The 22,693-nt window shown below is 40.3% G+C and overlaps 1 protein-coding gene across 1 annotated transcript; it reads left to right on the top strand.

Moving 5' to 3' along the window:
- Positions 1-484: 484 nt before the first annotated feature.
- On the top strand, positions 485-13,203 carry LOC106978956 (histone-lysine N-methyltransferase SETMAR). Its single transcript, XM_015076712.3, has 2 exons — positions 485-693; positions 10,050-13,203. The coding sequence occupies exons 1-2, from the start codon at positions 577-579 to the stop codon at positions 10,833-10,835; spliced, it is 903 nt and encodes a 300-aa protein (XP_014932198.1). The 5' UTR covers positions 485-576; the 3' UTR covers positions 10,836-13,203.
- The last annotated feature ends 9,490 nt before the right edge of the window (positions 13,204-22,693 follow it).

Here is a 22,693-nt window from a genome sequence, read left to right as displayed (position 1 = left end):
TCTAGGAAACGGGAAGCTGAGGGGAAACAGATACCGCAATCAGGGCGTTCCCACACATGCCTTACGACGCCCTAAAGGCTATTCTGCCGCCTGAGAGCAAACCCCTTCACACGTCACCCAACTTCCACGCAAGTTCCAGAACCTGAAAAACCCTGGTGTGCAACTCCCCACTCAGCTTAGAGCGCGCTCCTCCCCCCACTCCCGCAATCTTCCCAGCCCTCAGAAACCTACACAAATGACTTCACCTCCAACCCTCCCTGAGGCTCACAGGAAAAATTAAAGCACTTCATTTTATGGTTCCAAAGCTATGTCCGTACCTTACAAAGCTTTGTATTATTTGTTGTGCATCTGGCTCAAAACAGAGCGAGCCACACCAAAACGTAGAGGAAAGCTGAGAAGACGCCCTCACAGGCCTCTTGTGAAAGGAGAGAGAAAAACTACGACTCCCAAAAGGCAGCGGAGGCGCACGACCCGTGATTCCCAGCATCCTCTGCGAGCCTCAAAATCATCTAGGTGGCCAGCGCCTCGAGACGACAGGAAATGTCCGCGGGAGAGTAGAAAGAGAGTCTTGCGGGAATGGCAACGCCTAAGGAGGGGCCTGAGAGACCGACGGAGCGCCTGGATATTGCGCGCGGCCTGGAGAACGTGCCCGTGAGCGCGTGGCCCCCGGGGGCGGAGCCAGAGCCTTTCCAGGTAGGGGGCGGGGCTCGGCCGCAGAGAGTGGGGCTGGTGGGTGCCGGCGCCCAGCTCTCTGGGGAAGTTTGCCCGACAGGGGCACTGAGGGCTCAGCCACCCGGGTGGAGCTGGCGCCGGTCCAGGTTGGGGGGCGGAGCTGAATAGCCCCAAGGGCCAAGTGCGTTGCTTCCCCACCGGGCCGAAGTTCTGTGGCGCTCATACCGCAAGTTGTACCCGTACTTCTCGACGTTCTTTCTTACCCCATCGCAGAGCTGTTTCGCGCAGGAATAGCTCTTACATGCTCAGGTTTTCGTCTTTATCTTTTTATTTATTTATTTTTATTTGCTTAATGTTTATTTTTCAGAGAGAGAGAGAGAGAGACAGAGCATGAGCGGGGGAGGGGTAGAGAGGGAGACACCGAATCCATCTGAGCTGTCTGGGCAGAACCCGACCTAGTGCTCCAACTTACGAACTGTGAGATCATGACCTGAAGCGAGGTTGGCGCTCAACCGACTGAGCCACACAGGCACCCCGGTTTTAGTCGTTTTCTATGAACCCTCCGTAATGACCTTAACAACAAGAATATTCCTCTTTTCTGCCCGTAGACTGGCAGTTCCCTGAAGGGCAAAGCCAAGCGTTTCGTGAGGTCCCTTGGAAACAGCCCTGAGAAACTGGCCTTTTTTTCCCCTGGTTTTGTCCCCAGAACTCATTGAGGGATCGGGGCAAATCATTTACCTCTCTGGTGTCAGGTGTCTCATATGTAAGATAAGGCATGGGCCGTATTAACGGCCCTCAGCCTAGTGGTAGGGTTACAAACTTAGGTCCTAGTCCCTAGGATGAGACTTTGCTGAGTCTCCCTCGTGGTCTGAGGTCTTTTGCAAATATAAACTAGCCTCAGCTAAGCCTTGGAATCCTCCCGTGTACGATTAAAATAATAGTGTCTCTCCCGGATTGCTTTGAGAATTGCAAGTAAAATGCACTTCTGGTTTGCTAAAAGAACTGAGGAAATGTTCTGCACTGTTACCACATCAAAACCTTTCCTGAAATAACTTTCCCACTCCTGTGACTTTGGACTGCTTGTTGCCTAAATAATATGACTAAAAAACAATGATGGAGTGAAAGGAGCGCTGGACTTGGAAGTAGGAGAGGGTGAGTTCAGGGCTTGGCCATCTTAGCTATTTCTTGGAGCCTGAGCTTCTTCATCTGTAAATGAAAATAATTAAAAATGTATAACCCTTGTCATATACATTGTCAGAATTGAGCCCCGTGTGCCTCTCCTTCCTAGGGTTGTTGTGAAGCTCAAATAAAACAGTAGATTCAATAGCAATTTTCAGAGTTGGCAGGATATTAATGTCAGAAAAGGTTATTTTTCCTCAAACTACCTCCGGCAGTTTATGGTTAATAATATAGTTGGCTAGGACCAAACACTTTAGGGATTCAACTGTAATCCCTAAAAGCTTATTCAGTACCAAACATTGCCGAATATGTGGTCCAAAATCCTGACAAATGTTTTCTTTATTCAGCAAATAATTGATTGTGTATAATGTGCTAGGCGTTAAGCTAGACGTAGAAGATAAAATGGTGACAACTTTTCTTTTGAGCTTACAAGACCATATAGAAAGCATTCATTTCCTATGGGGGTCAGGAGGAGAGGGTAGAGGGAGGAAAAAGGAAGCCTTATGACTGATACTTACACCTACAGTTAATGGGCATAAGTGAAAATCTGGAGACCAAGACTCAATCCCACAGTATTCCAGCTGCCAGCCTATATGCATAGCTCTGGATAGAGTCAGGATTACTAAGATCCTTCCTCAAGGAGCTTATAGTCTTACCAAGAAGATAAAACATGCTTGAAACATATTTATGACAAGCCTGAAGTGCCTTTAACTAGTTTGCTTTCATATATTCATAGAGCACAAAACAAGTCTTATGAAAGGTCAAAACAGCTTGCTTACCCCAAACCCTGCCTTCACAGGCATGTACACACATAGGAATTAAGGCATGAAAAATTCAAGTTAAAAATAACTTTGTGTCTAGTTTGCCTTCGAGTACTGTGTGAAAAGGCAAAAAGAACATTCACATGTTCATACTGGAAACAAGCCTATCATAATGCCATCTGTGTTGAAAGCCAAACAGAAAGTAAACTAATTGATTTTCTTCAACTGAGTGTTGAATCTAGCCTTTTTTTCAGGTTTCTGAAACCAGCTTTCAGGTTTCTGAAACATTAAGATTTCAGCTTGGCCTTGACAAGAATTATCTGGCTCACACGCTCTTAATAGCTGCTTGAAGCAAAAACAAACTCATGGGGTAGAGGCCAAGTACAAAGATTCATGTAGCTGGTGTTTCAACACAACCAAAAAAGGAATGAAGATTTTCACAGTACTTCCTTAAAATTCAGAATCAAGGCCTAGGTTTTAAGCCCAATATATTATGCAGTGTCATAGTTAAGTTTCTGGGGCTTTGATATAGAATGTGACTTAGAAAAGTCAGACTTCTGATCAGAAGTTATCAAGAAGTGCAGTCAAGCAGCCAAAAAATATTTCCTAAGCCAGCTGCCCTGTACCTAGCGCTCTGAAAAGTAACTCATCCCCCATTACCGTGTCATACCCCAAATCACAGCACCATTTCTTTGAGACATATATTTGTTAGAAAAACAAGACTTACACTTGTAGTAGAACTGGAGACCCCTACAGGCCATGCCATTTAAATCCCAAAGTTCATGCTTTTAATAAGTGCAGGTCTAGTTCAGAAAAGAGAGAGATTGCGTTTGAGACTAGCCAAGGAGGTGTATTTGCTTTTTACCATGATGTCTCCTGGGCTTCTTCAGTGACGATGGTTTATAAAAAAGTTTTAAGTTTTGTGTCAAAAAACTTGAAATCTCCACCCAGTTCTTCAAGGATCTGGTTTCTGCTACATGATTTTGCCTTTGTCATTTTGCATTTATTCCCAACTCTTGCATGATCAATGTTTGCATTTTGATACATACCAAGAAAAAGTAAAATTTATGTTATTACAATACAAAGAAATGATAAAAATCCCATTCTTTGTGTCCTTTTTGTATTTTTCTGACTGGTTCTTTCTAAATCCTGGCACGTGCACATAATGGGCAATAAGGCAATATTTGTGGATGAATGAAAGATGTGTGTGCTGGGTCAATTCTTAGTTTCCTCCCTTTCAAGATGAATAAGTAATGGAAGATAGGAATATAGTCACATGGTCTCCTAGAGATAATTTTGGTTTGACTATGTTTGAACCTGGAAAATTTAACTTCAGAATCTGTTGTTTCCACCACCCTACTAGATAGCCTACATAATTCATATTGAACACTTATGTGCCAGCCACTAGAGTAAGCTTTGTACATGGATTCTTTGACTTTATTTTCCTTCACAGCCACCTTTGAGATAGACAGAAAGGAAATATTTAGAGAGATTAAGTAATGTGCCAGAAATATATGATGTTTTAAATATAAAACCTAGAAATAACATCTAGAAGCATTGAAGGAAGCTACTATTCTAAAGATATAAAGGGCCTGGCACTGAGTATGGTGTTAGTTATTTAAATTTAATAATACCTGGGGTGGGGGGCAGGTACAGGTATTATTCTTGTTTTATAGGTGCTTACCTGAAGCTTGCCCTAAGTCACAATGCTAACAAGACGATTGTATATGTGTCTATGTTCTGTACGTGTCTCCTTTAGGACATTCCATGCTCTACATTAAGAAGTTCTCCACTGGGGAGCCTGGGTGGCTCAGTTGGTTAAGCATCCAACTCTTGATTTCTGCTCAGGTCACGATCTCATGATCTGTGGGATCGAGCCCTGTGTACGGCTCTGGGCTGACAGTGCAGAGCCTGCTTGGGATTCTCTCTCTCCTATCTCTCTGTCCCTCCCCAGCTCATGCTTTCTCTCAAAATAAGTAAACATTTAAAAAAAAAGCTCACCATTGCCTGTCACAGGCATCTCTGGCCTCCTGCACATTTTGCCTTAGCCTCATCTCCTAACTGGAGACCTGAATTCTCATTACCATTTATATCTTTGACTAAATTTTTCAGCCATTTCCTGGAACCATTGTCAGCTTCCACCATGAGTATATCAATAAAGAGTCATTTGTCTGTGGGGCGCCTATGTGGTTCAGTGTCTGACTCTTGATTTCAGCGCAGGTCATGATCTCACAGTTCATGGGATCAAACCCTGCATCGGGCTCCACACTGACAGCACGGAGCCTGCTTGGGATTCTCTCTCTGTCTCTCTCGGTCTGCCCCTCCTCTGCTCACTCACTCTCTTCTCAAAATAAATAAATAAATTATAAAAAAGAAAAAAAGAGTCATTTGCGAGAAATAAAAATACAATATAAACTAACTCAAGCATAAAAAGGAAGGAATTGCCTCATAACAGCAGAGTCCAAGAGTGGTAATTATAGGCATGTCCAGATATAAGAACTCTAACGATGTAATCAAATATTTCTTTCTACCACCTCCACCCTTTGCACACCTGCTCCTCTTTCCGCTGGTTGGCTACACATTCAGTAGGTCTTACGTATACAGTAGAATTTGAGATTTCCAGGTGAACAGGTAGAATGAGAATGTCTCTTGCTGATTGTTTAAGCAGAAATCCCAGAATCTTTTTTTTTTTATGTTTATTTGAGAGAGCGAGCATGAGCGGGGGAGGGGCAGAGAGAGAGGGGGTAGAGGATCCAAAGCCCGCTCTGCACTGACAGCACAGAGCCCAATGTAGGGCTCAATCCCATGAACCATGAGATCACGACCTGAGCTGAAGTTGGACACTCAACTGACTGAGTCACCCTGGCACCCCAAGAATTATTTTTCACTGATCTGGCTTAAGTACCGAGCAGATCCAACCAAACACTGTTGAAAGGAACAAATGATGACCTGATTAACCAAGTATCCCCCATCCTAACCACTGACACAGTAGTGGGAAGGTTTCCCTGAGAAGTCAAGGTGCTGTTATCAGAAGAAAAAGAACAGATGCTGGATGAGTAAAAACATGTCCTCTGTGGTCTCATTCCTCAAGCTTTGATCTCTCCTTGGTTGAAGGTAAGCACAAAAATCCTCAGAGTAACACCCTTTTTTCTGAATCAGTTTGGTCCTGGGCTTTGTTCCAGGAAGTAGAGGACAGACTATGGAAAGAGCTACAAATTGGGAGCCTTTAAACTCAGGTCACCTGACTCCCCATTTATGATGCACTTAACATTAGCTTTCAGATTCTCAAGAGTTAACAATTTGCATAACATAATATTTGAATAGAATATCAGGTCAGTGACATCAGATTATTTCTGAAAACAATTTTTCAATATGTAGTTAGATACCTGTAAATCATGTTAAATTAGAAATGGTTTTCAAAAGATTATTCTTTAGCCATTTTTCTAAGTCAGGTGAATCATCTTCCTGGAGTGGTATTTTAGTGACTGTTTATGGAAGAGAAAATGGAAATATATGGAGATAAAATGATTTGTGTTAAGCATTGGTATCGGGGTTAAGGATTACATCCATAAGGGAAAACAAATATTCTCTTCAAACAAGAAGTTTATCCAGAGGTCTCTATTATCTTTTGGAAGGTGTCTGCAGCTCATTTGGAATTATTTATAATCTATCTCTAAAAGACCTTAGATTGTGCATCAAGTTTAAATTCCAGAATTTAAAAAAAAAAAACAAAAACTGTATCACTAGATTCTCCAATATCTTTTTTTTAATATGTAAATAAAAATAAGCAAATAAATGTATTTTTCCAAACCTCACCACACCCAAATAAATTCAACAAAGAATAATATGCTCTTCTGGTTAGAAAATGGCAATAAGTCAGACTTGATTTTAAAAGGAATTATCTGTATCCAAAAAAAAAAAAAATCACTTTAGACTTTAGTGATTTATATGGTACTTTAAAAATATGTGCACTTTTAAGAAGAAATTAATTTAAAAGAATTCTTCATGAGAAGTTTAACAGAGAAACAGTAAAATCTTCATTTTGCAAGTACTTTTTTAAAATGTCTCATAACCATTTATGTTTCAACCTTGACTCTTTCAAAAGCTGGAAGTAGATTCTGTATAAAACAGCAGCCATTGAATTTGACTGATAGGGCATCTTTTTCTAAGCCATTCTTTATCCCTTTAGGACATCTCTACTAAGCTAAAGCTGTAAGAAATGACACAAACAAGAGAAGCTATTTCCGCTCTCCACCCCCAAATCACTTTTTAAGCAGAGTGTTGGCTTTCCCCCCGCAGGTGCTCCCACTCATACTCCTCATCTTACCCAGAGGATGTCAATCCTTACCCCAGCTCAACGTTTTTTAAAATGTAGGGTTTTGAGCCTAACTGCATAGCTCCACCAAGGCTCCACCACAGGGTATGTAAGTACATGTTGTTTAATACTTTCTCCAAAGCTTAGTCCTGAGAGATAGTCGGTTCAGACATTCCTCTAGATACTCTTAAAATCTATCCCTGAATTAAAGCCTCTGCAGCTGGTCCCTCACAGTACTGCTCTTACTCTCTCTGCATGGGCAGCATGCCAGTAGCCTTTGTTGAAAGTCAGAATGAGAAACAGCCCATGAAACTGCTTTCTGGAAGAGAATGGTTTAGACAGACGCAATGGTGAAATTTCCCTCCAGTTTCCATACTGGAAAAAGTCAGTACTTCTGAACAGTGAGAATGTTCTTTATGGATAGTGTAAGCCATATGTCATATCGTATTTCCCTTTTGGAAGTGGCTGTGCTCAGAACCAAACATCCAGTTTACTTCTGGATAGGCACACTTTGTGTGCCTAAGCTCTCTCAACTAGCTCTTACTGTTCTTCACCTTACATTTCCTATGTATTGTTCATTTATCTTATATCTTTGTAAGTCTCATTAAATCCTTTTTGGAACAATGCAGCTGTGCAGCTGTGATTTTGTGATAAGAAATACATATGTGATCTTTGTCCCCATTTCTGGCACCAAGTTCCTAGAACCCTTGTTATTCACTAAGTGATGAGAGCAGCCAAAGGTATCTTTTGTTATGTTAATGAGGCAAGTTTTGGAAAGCACCTGAAGGTGAGAGCTGGTTGCCAGTGGAGCCAACCAGGTGATTTGAGAGTTGGAACTTTCAGTACCCTCACCCCTAACCTCCAGCTACAAGAGGGGCTAGAGGTTGAATCATTTGCCAGTAGCCAGTTTTAATCAATCTTGCCTCTGTGATCAAGCCTCCATAAAAGCCCAAGAAAAGAGGGTTCAGAGAGCTGGGAGCAAAGGTGCTGCGAGTGTGGCATGCCTGCGGACGTCATGGAAGCTCCTCTCCCTCTCCCCATACCTTGCTCTGTTCATCTCTTCCATCTGGCTGTTCTGAGTTGTATCCTTTTACAATAAACTGGTGTCTGCTATGTAAAATTTTTCTCTGAGTTCTGTGAGCAATTCTAGCAAATTAAGCGAACCCAAGGAGGGGATTTTGAGAACTTCTGATTTACAGCTTGTTGGCCATAAATTCAGTAACAACGTGGATTTGTGACTGGTGTCTGAAGTCCAAGGAAGGGGTCATGGGAACCTCCAGTGTACAACCCATCAGTTAGAAGCACATATGACAACTTGAGCTTGGGACTGGTTTCTGAAGGTGGTGGGAAGCAGTCTTAGGACTGACTCCTTAGACTGTGGAATGTGATGCTATTGGATAGTGTCAGAACTGAGTTGAATTACAGTATACTGACCTGGTGTGCGAAGCATTGCTTGTTAGAGGTGTGGGAAAACCCCACACTACCACCACACTGAAATTGAGTCCAAGAACACTAACAGCAGGTATAAATAAATGAATTAGTTTCCATTTAAGCAAAAATTATTCTATACATAAGGAAATATCTGGGCTTATAAGAGATACTTTAGGGGTGCCAGGGTGGCTCAGTCAGTTAAGCGTCCGACTTCAGCTCAGATCATGATCTCATGGTTCATGAGATCGAGCCCTGTGTCGGGCTCTGTGCTGACAGCTCAGAGCCTGGAGACTGCTTCGGATTCTGTGTGTGTGTGTGTCTGCCCCTCCCCTGCTCATGCTCTGTCTCTCTCTGCCTCAAAAATAAAGAAAAACATTAAAAAAGTAATAAGATGTACTTTAATCTTTAAGGTTTGGAAATATGCTTCATTATGCTAGTAAGGAAATAACCGGAGATCAGTTTTCACACAGAGATTTTAGACTTGAGACTTTCTTCTTTTTCTGTAATGTAAGAAACTTTTCCATATTATCTCTTTACCATTTAATAAAAACAGGATTTCTTCACATGTATGTAATACATCTACATTTATTAATATCTGTATAACAAGTATGATTTTTGGAATTCTGTCTGCAATTTCTTCGCCAATTTTGCCTATTTTTAACATTGTGAAGACTCAAGTAAAACTCTGAAGTAATAGTGTCTTTTTTGAACATCAAAGAATATTTAGGAATTTAAGTAATCTTCAAGTTAAGAATTCCTTTAAAAATCAGTGGAAGACTTTCTTCCACAGTCCACTTTTCATTAAGTTATTTATCATTTATGACTTTCTTATCCCCAAAAAGCATCTGCGATGACTCAATAAAATACATACATGCAGGGGTGCCTGGGCAGCTCAGTCAGTTAAGCATCAGAATCTTGATTTTGGCTCAGGTCATGAACTCATGGTTTGTTGAAGCTCCAAATGGGATTTTCTCTCTCTCCCTCTCTCTCTCTGCCCCTCCCCCCGCTTGTGTGTGCACACATGCACGCACTCTCTCAAAATAAGCAAACATTTAAGAAAAATACATACATACATTTATATTGTCAGATAAATGTGAAAAGATCAAGAGCCAAGGGCAAAATTCTCAACTGCATTCAAAAACTAAACTCAGCACTGATTTTTCTGATATTAAAGAAGAAAACAAAATGAGTTACCAATCTTCCAATTTCTGATGAGAGAAAAACTTCTTTTTTCTTTTGTTACCCCATACCTAAAATAAAACCACAGAGTTTTAAATGTAAAAATTAATCTTGGAGTGCCTGGGTGGCTCCGTCAGTGAAGCATCCAATTCTTGACTTCAGCTCAGGTCATAATCTTACGGTTCACAGGTTCAAGCCCCACATCAGGCTCTGCACTGACATTGCCGAGCCTGCTCGAGATTCTCTCTCTCCCTTTCTCTCTGCCCCTCCCCCACTCACTAACTCTCTCTCTCTCAAAATAAATAAACTTTAAAAAAGTAAAAATTAATCTTTTTAAATTGAAGAGGTATGTTTTCAAACAATATTTTAGCAGATTGTTGTTCTTTGTTAGTTTCGTTTGAACCTATTTTTATATATGTTGGAATTAGGAAGTGTCTCATCCAAAAGCTGCTTGAAATGTGTATGAAATACATGCCATGGCATGCTGACTTACAGCATTTCTGGTTTTGCAGTATACTCCTGACCACGTAGCTGGACCTGGAACAGACATCGATCCCACACAAATAACCTTTCCCGGATGCATTTGTCTCAAAACCTGCCTCCCTGGTACTTGCTCCTGTCTCCGTCATGCAGAGAACTATGATGATAATTCCTGCCTTATAGATACAGGATCCCAAGGCAAGTGTGCCAACCCGGTTTTTGAATGCAATATCCTGTGCCAGTGCAGTGACCAGTGCAAGAACAGAGTGGTCCAGCAAGGTCTACAGTTCCAACTCCAGGTGTTCAAGACGGATAAAAAAGGCTGGGGACTTCGTACCTTGGAATTTATACCAAAAGGACGGTTTGTCTGTGAATATGCCGGAGAAGTTTTGGGATACTCTGAAGTACAGAGAAGAATTCAGTTACAAACAATACAGGACCCAAATTACATTATAGCCGTCAGAGAACATGTTTACAGTGGGCAGGTAATAGAAACATTTGTTGATCCTGCCTCTATAGGAAATATTGGAAGATTTCTTAACCATTCTTGTGAGCCAAACCTGTTGATGATTCCTGTCCGAATTGACTCAATGGTACCCAAGTTGGCACTTTTTGCAGCCAAAGACATTTTGCCAGAAGAAGAACTCTCTTATGACTATTCGGGAAGATTTCTTAATTTAATGGACAGCAAAGACAAAGAAAGGCTAGATCAAGGGAAAACAAGAAAACCTTGTTATTGTGGTGCCAGATCGTGTGCTGCTTTCCTCCCTTATGACAGTTCACTATACTGCCCCTTAGGAAAGTCAAACATAAGTTAGGAATGAAAAAATTCCTAACCTAAGAGTCAAAAGAGTCTATTCCAAGTCTTTCCTAAACACTGAGTTAAATGCATTTACTTTATTACCATGTTTTTAAAAATGGTGACACTTCTATTTTTGAGAACAAACATTAATAGATATGCTTCTGTGTAACTGTTAATATAATAATATGTAAACATTTTATAATTATAAATTACTGTAAATTAGAAGGTTAAAAGGTAGCATATATCTTTATGGAATTAAAACATAAAAATTGGCTTCAATTTGAAGTCAATTTCCACTGACTTCATTGAAACTGGAAATGTGTACCTTGGAAACAATTTTGGCCCAAGAGTAATGAAGATCATACTTGGAAAATTAGGCTTTTCAAATTGATTTTTAATGATTTTTTAAAATTCCAAATTTATATTTACAAATTATCAGTGGCTAAATGGAAATTTTTGCTTTAATTGGAACTATTTCCTTCTCCCTCTTATTCTCAATATTATGTCTCAGTACCAGTTTAGCTCTGAAGCATAAAGCAGGAGTAGATTCAGGATATCAACGGGAGACTAACTTGGATAGAACAGAAGATTTTAAACTCAGGAAGGTCTTGTTGAAAGGGTGGGGGGAGGTGAAACTTGCCCAAATTGTTTTCATTCTCCTGAGTGTTCAAAGAGTATTTGTGCAACATATTTCTAATTTCAGCTTTGGCACTTTTCAGTATATTAGTGTTAAGCAAGTTACTGAACCTCTCTAAATCTGAATTCCCTTTTCTGGATATAGCAATATTGGGAAGATCAAATGAGTTAAACCTTGTAAAGGGTTTACCACCATTACTCAGTACTAGGATAGCTATAATAAAAAAAGACACAGGGGCACCTGGGTGGCTCAGTTGGTTAAGCACCCAACTCTTGATCTCAGCTCAGGAACTCGATCTCAGGGCTGTGAGTTCAAGCCCCACACTGGACTTAAAAAATTAAAAAAATTTTAAAAGACACAAGTGTTAACAAGGACATGGAGAAATTGGAACCTTCATATATTGCTGGTGGAGGTGTAAAACTGCACAGCTATTTTGTAAAGCCTTTGGGTTAATTCCTTAAAACATTAGATATAAAGTAAACCACATGTTCCAGTAACTCCATTCCTAGGTATGAGCTCCAGAGAAACAAAAACATGTTCACAGAAAAGCTTGTACACAAATATTCATAGTGGCATTATTCATAATAGCCAAAAAGTTGACCCACCCCAAATGTCCATTGACTGATGAATAAATAAACAAAATGTGGTATCCTTACTGTGGAACATAATTCACCCATAAAAAGGAATAAAAAGTATTGATATATACCACAACATGGATGAACCTTGAAAATATTATGCTAAATGAAAGAAGCAAGGTACAAAAAGGCTACATATTATATGATTCTGTTTGAATGAAATATGCAGAATAGGCAATTCCATAGAGATATAAAGAAGATTAGTATTTGCCAGTGGCTGATGGGGAGGGAGGTATAGGAAGTGATTCCTAATAGGTACAGGGTTGCTCTTAGGGTAAATGTATGTACTAAAAAACACTCTCAAGGGGTGAGTTTTCTGTTATATGATTTATACCTCCATTAAGCTGTTATAAGAAAAGGGAAGAAGACATGAGTGCCTTTCCTTTGGAAGCTGATAACCAATGATGCTGAACATTGCTCTCAGGAAAAACTCTTCAGGTCCCAGAGAAATGCTTCTCCAGTCACCTTATGCCCTAAAACCAGACACAAGTGTGCCTAATGCTGTGATTGTGGCCATTACCACTATCAGATATGACCACTGCTTCAGAGTACAGTGAGATTTTGAAGCACACAAGTGTTTGGTTTGATAAGAACATAAATGAAGCCATTAACTTGTCAGGTCCTTCCTTTCAGATGGCATGAATGCAATTCTTAAATAACAAAGTGTGGTTCCCTTGTAGTGTTGAATGCTAGTTTTCTCCTTTCTCTTTCTGTTTGTTTGTAGTTGCAGGCGTACTCACACATTAGCACTGTATTCATTACATTTGCACATGGAGACACACATTTGGCAACATTAAACAATTCATATTACTTTTAAACTTGTAGATGTGCAGTCTAGAAGTTTGATATTGGTTCTGCACATTACTTCACACTACTTGGTTGTCATTATATTACTTTTAAGAAACGGTTAAAATTGATAGTTGTGATAGTTTATTTTTTTTAATTAAATTATTTTCTGCAATAATAATTCATTAAATGCAATCCCATTACAGTGTTTGAACAGGATAAGTAAATTCCATGGTTTATTTTCAAATCTGCCTTTGCAGAGTGAAGCTTTCTCAAATTGAAATTAATAAAAAAAAAATATCAAAGAGCTACACTGACTCAGGAAAGATGGTTTCTATTTATTTATTTAGTGTTTATTATTTTGAGAGAGAGATAGACACTAGTGGGGGAGGGGCAGAGAGAGTGAGGGAGACACAGAATCCAAAGCAGGCTTCAGGCTGTGAGCTATCAGCACAGAGCCCAACACAGGGCTCGAACCCATGAACCGCAAGATCATGGCCTGAGCTGAAGTAGGGTGCTTAACTGACTGAGCCACCAGGTGCCCCAGGATGGTCTCATTTAGTATCATTGTTAATAGAACACGAACTATATGAAAATCTTGCTTATAACAACACAGTTTATGATTTTACTAAAAAGAAAATAAGAAAAAATAGAGTCTTTGAAATAAATATATAATAATTTATGATTCAGGTCATTATTTTATTATCCATCTAAACATTGCCAGTTCAGTTGGGTGCCCATGCATGAGCAAGGATAATTAAGTTTAGTGATATCTGATATTTTGCCTATTTTCAGTCATATAAAAAAATGACTTTATACATGCTTTCCATTCTTGTGATTATGAAGATATTTTTGTCCAAGTAGGAAGATAACTTGGTTTGTAACTCTTAACTATTTCTATGTATTGCCTATAGCTCTCCCACAAGCTGTCTGGCCTTCACACTTATAAGGAAGGGATGAGCTAGCTTCCCTAGCAAGGATCACATAAAATAATGGATGTATATAGGCTATAACATACTATATAAATTTTGATATCATTTCAGACCTATTTCTGTGTTAACACTGCTATACAGAACAGAACAGACAGCATATTACCATAGACATCTTTGGTTACATCAAAATTCATTTAGATTCAATATAACAGTAGGAGTGTCTTGGTGGTACAGGTTATGAAAATATTAGAATAAACTCCTAAAGGAGGTCTGTGAATCATTTAAGTGAAAGGACACCTGTCTTTGGCCATTTAAGTGTAGCTAAAATTATAGGCAAAATCTGAAGTTGGAGTTCCTTTTTGCTTTAAAACTATTAGGGATTTCCCTAGGATAATAAAAATCTCCTCTATTCTTGTGTATACACCTATTCAGTTAATAGGATTACTTTTCACTTCATTGGCTAAAGCTACAAGCTGTCCGTGCCTCTTCCTCCTCCTCCTCACTTCAACCACGAAGTCCTGCAAATCCCCTGCAGACGTGTCTAAAACCTGTTTTATTCACCTGTTTTATCATTTTGTGCCACGTTTCCATCATTTCTTCCCTGCAACAGCCTCTCGGCCTCCAGCCTCACCATCCCTACTGTGCATTGTCCCCACCTCTAAACCTTCCCATGACTTCTCATCACACTCAGGATGGAGCCCAAACTTCTCAACATGGCAAGAAGGCCCCTTCCTACCTTTCCACATCATCTCTCACTTCAATTCTCTGTGGTCCTCTTTGAAAAACCATATGCCCTCTCTCATCCCCCACCTTAACAACTGGTATTCCCTTTGGGAAGAAGCTTAAGGAAGCGAGTTGCTTACCTTTGCCTTCAGAGGGCATTAGAGGGGTGGTGGTGGGGGGGAGGAATTTTGCTTTTTTTTTTTTTAAGTTTATTTTGACAGAGACAACATGAGTCGGGAAGGGGCAGAGAGAGAGGGAAAGAGAGACAGAATCCCAAGCAGGCTCTGAACTGTCAGCACAGAGCCTGATGCAGGGCTCAATCTCAGGAACTGTGAGATCATGACCTGAGCCAAAATCAAGAGTCAGATGCTTAACTGACTGAGCCACCCAGGCGCCCTGAGATATTTTACCTTTTTTTTTTTTTTTTTTTACTGTTTATTTATTTTTGAGAGAGAGAGGGAGACAGAGCACAAGTGGGGGACGGGCAGGGAGAGAGACACACAAACAGAATCTGAAGCAGGCTCCAGGCTCTGAGCTGTCAGCACAGAGCCCTATGCGGGGCTCGGACTCACGAACCACAAGATCATGACTCGAGCAGGAGTTGGGAGATTTAACGGACTGAGCCACCCAGGTGCCCCGAGATATTTTACTTTAAATTATTCTTACCCTTTCCTTCTTTGTAGAATACTCTGGAGTTTCTTCATCCTGATATCTTTTTTTATTTATTGCTGGGATTTCTTACATTCCATTTCCTATGCTGCGTATTTAAAGGTGGCTAAAATAACAAAATTTTTATTCTGTTTTATTTCCCTTTCTCTTGCTCCTTTCTTCTCCTGTTTCTGTTTGCTGCTAGCTGGCTATTCACCACTCTCATCAGCCTGCTGTCTCCTTGTTATTCATTTTCCTCCGCCAGCTTCCCAGGTTGTCCTCAATGCCACATTCCCATGGTTGAACTGGGAAAATACGAATTACTTGATTTACTGTATAACCATCCCTGCTGCATACTGCTTTGCTAACTTTGTTAGTTCTCTGGTCCAGACACACCCAATGCTCCCTGCTTATAAGGGAAACCAATTACAGAGTGTTGATGCCACTAATTACAACCCCATATGTCCCATGGCCTCTGCTCACCATGCCCCCCTCTCTGGCCAGCCCACATTCTACCCTACCTCCACCCCTTGTCCACTTCTGTCTTCTTTTCTGAAACTGCCAACACCTCAAAGCATTTACGCATAGTAAGTGGACACAGAGAAGTGCTTCCAAACAAATTTGAGACCTATTTCTCCTAACCTGTATTTGAACATAATGGAATCTGCTCAGAGCTTCCATTTGCCCTCAAGGAGTTTTACAAAGTGCATTTGTATTTGCTGTTTATTTTAGAGGTGTTTGCTTTTTTATCAATCTGTTCCTCCTATCTTCCCCAACTCATGAAAATAACCTCCTTCCCCTTTCCTCACTTCCTCCCACCCCACCTGCAATCCTAGACTCATTGGTATACATCCGAAGCTCTTTCAAGGGTGGGGATTAAGAACAGCTCAAAGACTAATCCTTGACCTTCAACAGACACCAGAACCTTTCACTATCTTAACTGACCCTGTAGAATTGTTCCCCAAATTCTGGCTAGTTTAAAGCAATTTTAGCTACTTTTTTTTTTTTTTTTACATTTTTGCATAGTAAGAGTATTCAAAAATAAATTAATACTTACTATCATCATCCTTCCAGGAAGAAAAGGCATTTTAACACAGGTAAAGGGGCACATAATCACTTGAAATCTCTTAGCAATTCTTAAAATGAAGTCAGTGTAGCTTCAGAAATATGACACCTTGTCCTTATCTTTCTTTGTTAAGACTACCACTAGGGAAGGAGTTCTGGCTGAACCATCTAGGCAGCTAAACAATTTTATTATTCATTCATTCATTCATTCATTTCATTCATTCTTTCGGTCACAAACATCTGCTATGTGGTGTGAAGTCGAGTTTCTGAGCTCATAATTCATTCAGCAAATGTTTCTGAGTACCTACTATGCTACATTCTAGAAATGGGGACAAAAAGTTATCTTTATTCTCAAAGCATTCATAGTCCAACTAGAAAAAAAACAAAAAAAAAAAAATAGGGTCTCAACTTAGGGTCCATGCATTGTGTCTACACTTCATAGGTCTTTGGAACACTTTAATTTGGTATGTGTGTGCAAATTTGACATTTGTGTGATTGGTTTATGTCTAGCCCTGCATTAGACTGTTAGCTCCTTGAGGACTAGGACCAGATCCATTTTTGCTCACTGCTGTCTGTCTAGCACTTACTGGACACTGTTGAGCGAACAAACTAATAAATGTTAGTGTCATGAATCTGACATTATCTTTAGGATCAAGTCCAAATTCTTTACCAGGGCACCTTAATGCTTCCACAACCTACTTTTTCATCAAAGCCCACAAGTCCCTTCTCATTTTATCATCTGGCCTATCTGGGTAGTTCTCCATTTCCTAAACAAGCCTTAGGATAAGTTTGGCTCACAATGCTTTCCTCCTGTGGAACATGTCCCATCTCAGATCCTACCACCCCCTCCCTTCATTGCTAATTGACTTCTTTCCCATCCTTCTTTAAAGCCTCAAATCAAATCCCATTTCCTCTTTGAGGCATGTGTTTGGGTTCCTGGAGAAGGAGACTCTGAGAAGAAGAGGGGGAGATTATTACGGGGTGCTGTTAAGATTAGCGCCTGTGGAATAGATGATAAGGAAGCAGACTGGGCAAAGGAGAGTTGGGCTGCAATGAAATTTCAACAAAAACCACAGTCAACCCAAGGAGCTCTGAAGATGAGGTGGCCTTTCATTGGAGTGAGAAATGGGGCTTTTAAATTCCTGCATCAGCCAGTCACTGGATGCAGACAACCTCTGGAAAGGGGTGTGGGCTTGGGCGAGAAGACCCAACAGCATTCTCAGCAGCTAAGGAAATAAATCCTTCTGTCTTTCACGGGGCATGTGGGCACAGCACATAGCATTCACCACACTGATTTTCTCAAGTTTTAGCACTCATCAAAATCACCCAGAGGGCTTGTTAAAACACAGATGATTTGGCCCCAATCCTAGAGCAAAACCTAAATCAAAAGATCTACTAAATCAAAAGATGTAGAATTTGTATTCTAGAAGTTTCCAGGTGGTGCTGATGTCGCTGAGCTGCAGACCACAATTTGAGGACCACTATACAACACACTGTAACCACATAATGCCCAGAAATGTAATTTCTGACCATTCATATTGTTCTTACCACTTGCTGCTTGCCTTGTGCTATGTAAGTTGTGTGTGTCATATTTTTCTGAGTCTCATCCTCCTGAGAATGCAAAGCTTACAGGTCATGTTATGGTATATGTTTGTTACGGACTGAATATTTGTGTCCTCTCAGAATGCATACATCAAAGCCTTAACCCCCAATGTGATGATATTACCTCCTTTGGGAGGGGCAGGGCCCTCATGATGGGATTCGTGCCCTTACAAGAAGAGGAAGAGACACCTATGTCTATCGGTGTCTCTCTGTCTTTTTCTTCACAAGCACACCAAGGAAAGACAACGTGGACACACAGGCAGAAGACAGCTGTCGATAAGCCAGGGAGACAGCCTCACCAGACACTGAACCAGCCAGCTCCTTGATCTCAGACTCTTGAGACTCCAGACTTCAGGAAATAAGTATCTGTTGTGTAAGCCATCCAGTCTGTGGCATATTGTCATAGCAGCCCAATCCAAGTAAGACAATGTTCTTCCTGAAAGTACATGGAAAGCCACTAGTGAAGTTGGAGCAGAATGGGGATGTGATCACATTTGTATTTCTAAAAGAAATGGCAATAGTGGGGACAGCTGACTTGAAATGAAGGGCAAATGGTTTGTCAGAGAGGATCCAGGGACACCAATTAGGAGATTGTACATAACAGTCCAAGAGAAACATGCAGCTTGGACTACTGATGGTGGAGAAAAACAGACTGGAAGGTGTATGTCAGAGGCAGTAGTGACAAGCCGTGCAGATGGACTAGATGCGGGAGATGAGAGAGATGGAGAGGTCAAGAATGACACTGCAATTTCTGGCTTATGTACCTGGATGTACCGAGGAGCATTTCCTGAACACTGTGAGGGAATCAGCTTATAAGACCAAAGGGTCTCAGCTACCTGATTTTTCCACATTAATATTCCCAGTGTAAGGAGATGTACGTGATGTAGCGTTTGTCTTCAGGAATGCTTCTTTGCATATTTGACCATCAAAAACAGGTTTAAAGTCTCATAAGAGAACATCTTGTTCTAAACTGGCTGTACCCAAAAAAAGTGACAAAGCACAGCACATGGCATTATTGCCAGAAAGCATCTGGCCAAATTTGTTCTCCCATCTCAGATACAAGCTCTGGGCAGTCTGATGACAGGAGAAACAGGAGAACAATAGGAAGGGTGACATGGAGCAGAATATGAACAGTGTAGACAATGGATTCAGTTCAAGCAAACCTCCCACCATGAAGCAGAGGTGCTTAGAATAATGATACATTTGGGAGACCAAGGGCATTTTAGTCTTTCAAAGGGAATGGCTTTTCCCCATTTAGATCAGTTTTCATTATTTTTTCCATTTAACACAGTTTGTATTACTATTGTTATTTTTATAGAATATATCTTTAAATGGTTTTAATATTCAATATTTTAATATTTAATATCTTGTGGCATACATTTTAACATGACAAAGTGGTAGAAAATAAGTGTGTTTTTAGGGTTCATTTCAAAAACATAGGTAAGTTCTGCAGTACTTTTTAAATCTAGGCTTTTATCCCCCTTTCTGTTTCTTTTTTCCACTGAGATACAATTGAAGTATAACATTGTGTAAGTTCAAGGTGTACAACTGTATTAATCTGAAATATGTTTGTAACATGTTATATATATTGCAGTAAGATGACCACCCTAGTGTTACCTAACACCTCCATCAAGTCACATGATTACCACTTCCTTTTTGTAGTGAGAACATTTAAGATCTAGTCTCTTAGCAACTTTGAAGTATGCAATACAGTATTGTTGACTATAACCACAATGCTGTGCATTAGATCCCCAAAACTTCTTTTAACCCTACACTTTAACCGATAAGTTTTAGCTATGAACAAATATATAGCTTTCCTTTTTTTCTATTAAGATACCAGATAAAAATAAGAATTTAAATTTCAAAAATTGTAAGTCAGAAGACTTACAAGGCTACAAAGCAAGGGGGATTTTTTAGAACCTGTTGTTTAAAATAATTTAAGATACAAAAAGCATTCCGTAAACATTCATTACTGGGCAGGGATCAAATGGATTTGCTAACAATATTTTCCCTTTGAAAGGACTCTATTTCTTGGGTTGTCTGGGTGGCTCAGTCAGTTAGGCGTCTGACTTCGGCTTAGGTCATGATCTCAGGGTCTGTGAGTTCAAGCCCCACGTCGGGCCCTGTGTTGACAGCTCAGAGCCTGGAGCCTGCTTCAGATTCTGTGTCTCCCTCTCTCTCTGTCCCTCCCCTGCTGGCACTCAGTCTCTCTCTCTCTCTCTGAAAAAAAAAAAAAAAAAAAAAAAAAAACATTAAAAAAATTAAAAAAAAATAGGACTATTTCTTTACCAATACACCTATTGTGTACTTGGTATTTATTTACCCCTATGTTTGTGGTTAGATAGGCACGCGGTCCACCTCCCCAACAACCGCCACAAAACATGAAGGGTGATGACAAATGCTATTCATACTTTTTCTTTTAACTGAGAAGAGATTCGGTTGGAATTCTCCAACTGCAGTTTCAGCTTATTCATTTATAAATAGTGCCACTTTGAGGACGCATAAGGGAATAAGTAATAATTTATTTTCTACCACAAAGCCAACTTGGCTGAGTGTTGCAGACATTCTGGGACCTAACAGTTCCAAGTGCCAAGTTTATATTGCGAAATCCATAGGTCTCCACAAAGAAAGCACATGCCAACGGTAACCAACAGGCCACACACCATTGAGAAGTTGCTACCAGGTCGACCTTAGGTCCTCACTTCCCACACATGTCAAAACGTCAGCTTTTAGCCAACATTTCTGGAGCATACCAACATATCTGCTATTGTTTACGGTCTCCCATACTATGGTAAACTTTCTGTTGTGTTTTTGTTTTGTTTTGTTTTGTTTTGTTCAAAGATTTTATTAAGTAATCTCTACACCCAACAAACATGGGCTCAAACTTACAACCCTGAGATCAAGGGTTGCAGACTACCGACTGAGCCAGCCAGGCACCCCACTGTTGGTGTTTTTTTAAAGCTACTATAAAGCGAAAGCTACTCCCTAGGTTTATGTGGGTGGTTTCATCTTTGTTTTACTTCACCCAGAAAACCCCATCACGGACTTCCAGAGTGGAACGTTCCTCAAACCATATGAAATGAGAGGTCTACAACAGATCTATGTGAAGGGAGGTGTGTACAGTTTTTTCCATCTTACCCTCTTCCCAACTGGTTTCCTGTCATCTGGTTTCCTCTCTTCTGGTTTCCAGAAGAGTCAAGAAATAGAGCCTAAAGCAGAAGCAGCATCCATCAATGTTTCAGCAACAGGGCCATCCAGATGGACACCCCAGTGACTTCCGGGAGCAACTGTCCTAATGTAAAGCCTCCAGGCAAAATTTTCATGACAACCCTCCTCTCCTTTCCCCTACAGAATAGCTCCAGTAATTGAAACCCTCATTATACAGAGAATGCAACTGCACCTTCTAAGGGGTAAAAGGCTCAGGGGGTGAGAATGGGGACTTGGGAATGTATCTAATCCCAGGCCACATTTCAGTCCTAGTCTTCCTGGGAAAGGACTCGTAAAAGTGTATTTTTTACAATCTCCCCAAGGTACTTCTATCACAATAATCCAGGTGAGGCAGGGACCAGCTCTGAGGACATCAGATAGAGGAGGGTGATGGGTGAGAGGAGGCTGGAGAGATTAGATAACATGTAAGATTCCTGACCTTCAGACTGTGATTTTTTTACTTTTTCAGAGGCACGTGAGGTCAGATGCATCCCCCACCAAGCCATACTTAGGAAAAGTCAGAATTATTAACTCAGCGAGGGGTTCCAGATCACCAAACCACAAAGAGAAAAATAACATGGTAATTAGAAGCAGTTAAGAGGTCACTGTGGGGTATGGGCAGGGGTGGAGAGTGGAAGCAATTTACTCGTGAAAACTGATTTCATTAACAGTGAGTCACTTTTTGCAGACCAGAGTCATTTCCAACCAAGATTGGACCGATTAGCATGCCCTGGAGTTGTATTTCAGCAACAACCAGGAATGCTCTAGTGCTGAGGCCAGATGAAGACCTCAGTTTGATTTCATTCATCTCCCCTGACAACTATTCCTGAATCCTATAGATGAATTTGCCTGATGCTGAGCTACCTTGGTTGTTTTCAGATTCATTTTAATATTAAAAAAAAAAACATCGAAAAGCTGCAGATTCACGGCACATGGGATTATAAATTGGTTCAGCCTTTTTGAAAAGCTGTCAATCTATATCCATCACAACTTAAAATAACCATGTGCTTGGATACAGGATTTAGACTCCCAGGAATTTATCCTACAGAAATATCTGCACAAATTGGCAAAGATATATGTAACTACAAATAGGTTTATTGAAACATTTTTAAATAAAAAACTGAAAATAACCTAAATATTCATCAGTAGTGAAATGTTTAAATATATTAATTTAATTAATTCAGCTATTTGAAAAAGGGCTAGACCTATATAGTACTTTCCTGAGATGTACAAAATATATTAAATGAGTAACATTTATAGAATGATTCCACTTTTTATTTTATTTAAAACATTTTTAAAGTGTATTCATTTATTTTGAGAGAGAGAGAGAGAAAGAGAGAAAGCACAAGTGGGGTAGGGGCAGAGAGAGGGAGAGAGAGAGAGAGAGAGAGAGAGAGAGAGAGAGAGAGATTTCCAAGCAGACTCCTTGCTGTCAGTGCAGAGCCTGACGTGAGGCTCGAACTCACAAACCATGAGATCATAACCTGAGCCGAAACCAAGAGTCAGACGCTTAACCAACTGAGCCACCCAGGTGGCTGATTCCATTTTTTTTAACTATTATTATTTTTTTTTATGAGAGAGAGAGAGCGTGAGCAGGCGAGGGGCAGAGAGAGGGGGGCAGAGGATCCCAAGCAGGCTC

This window comes from Acinonyx jubatus, chromosome A2 (assembly GCF_027475565.1).
Source record: "Acinonyx jubatus isolate Ajub_Pintada_27869175 chromosome A2, VMU_Ajub_asm_v1.0, whole genome shotgun sequence".
Classification (NCBI taxonomy): domain Eukaryota; kingdom Metazoa; phylum Chordata; class Mammalia; order Carnivora; family Felidae; genus Acinonyx; species Acinonyx jubatus.
This window is presented reverse-complemented; position numbering and strand designations above follow the sequence as displayed.

Coding starts and splice junctions, on each gene's coding strand:
- LOC106978956 (XM_015076712.3), top strand. CDS start 577: ATGGCAACGCCTAAGGAGGGGCCTGAGAGACCGACGGAGCGCCTGGAT. Junction 694..10,049: donor CGGAGCCAGAGCCTTTCCAG/GTAGGGGGCGGG, acceptor CTGGTTTTGCAG/TATACTCCTGACCACGTAGC.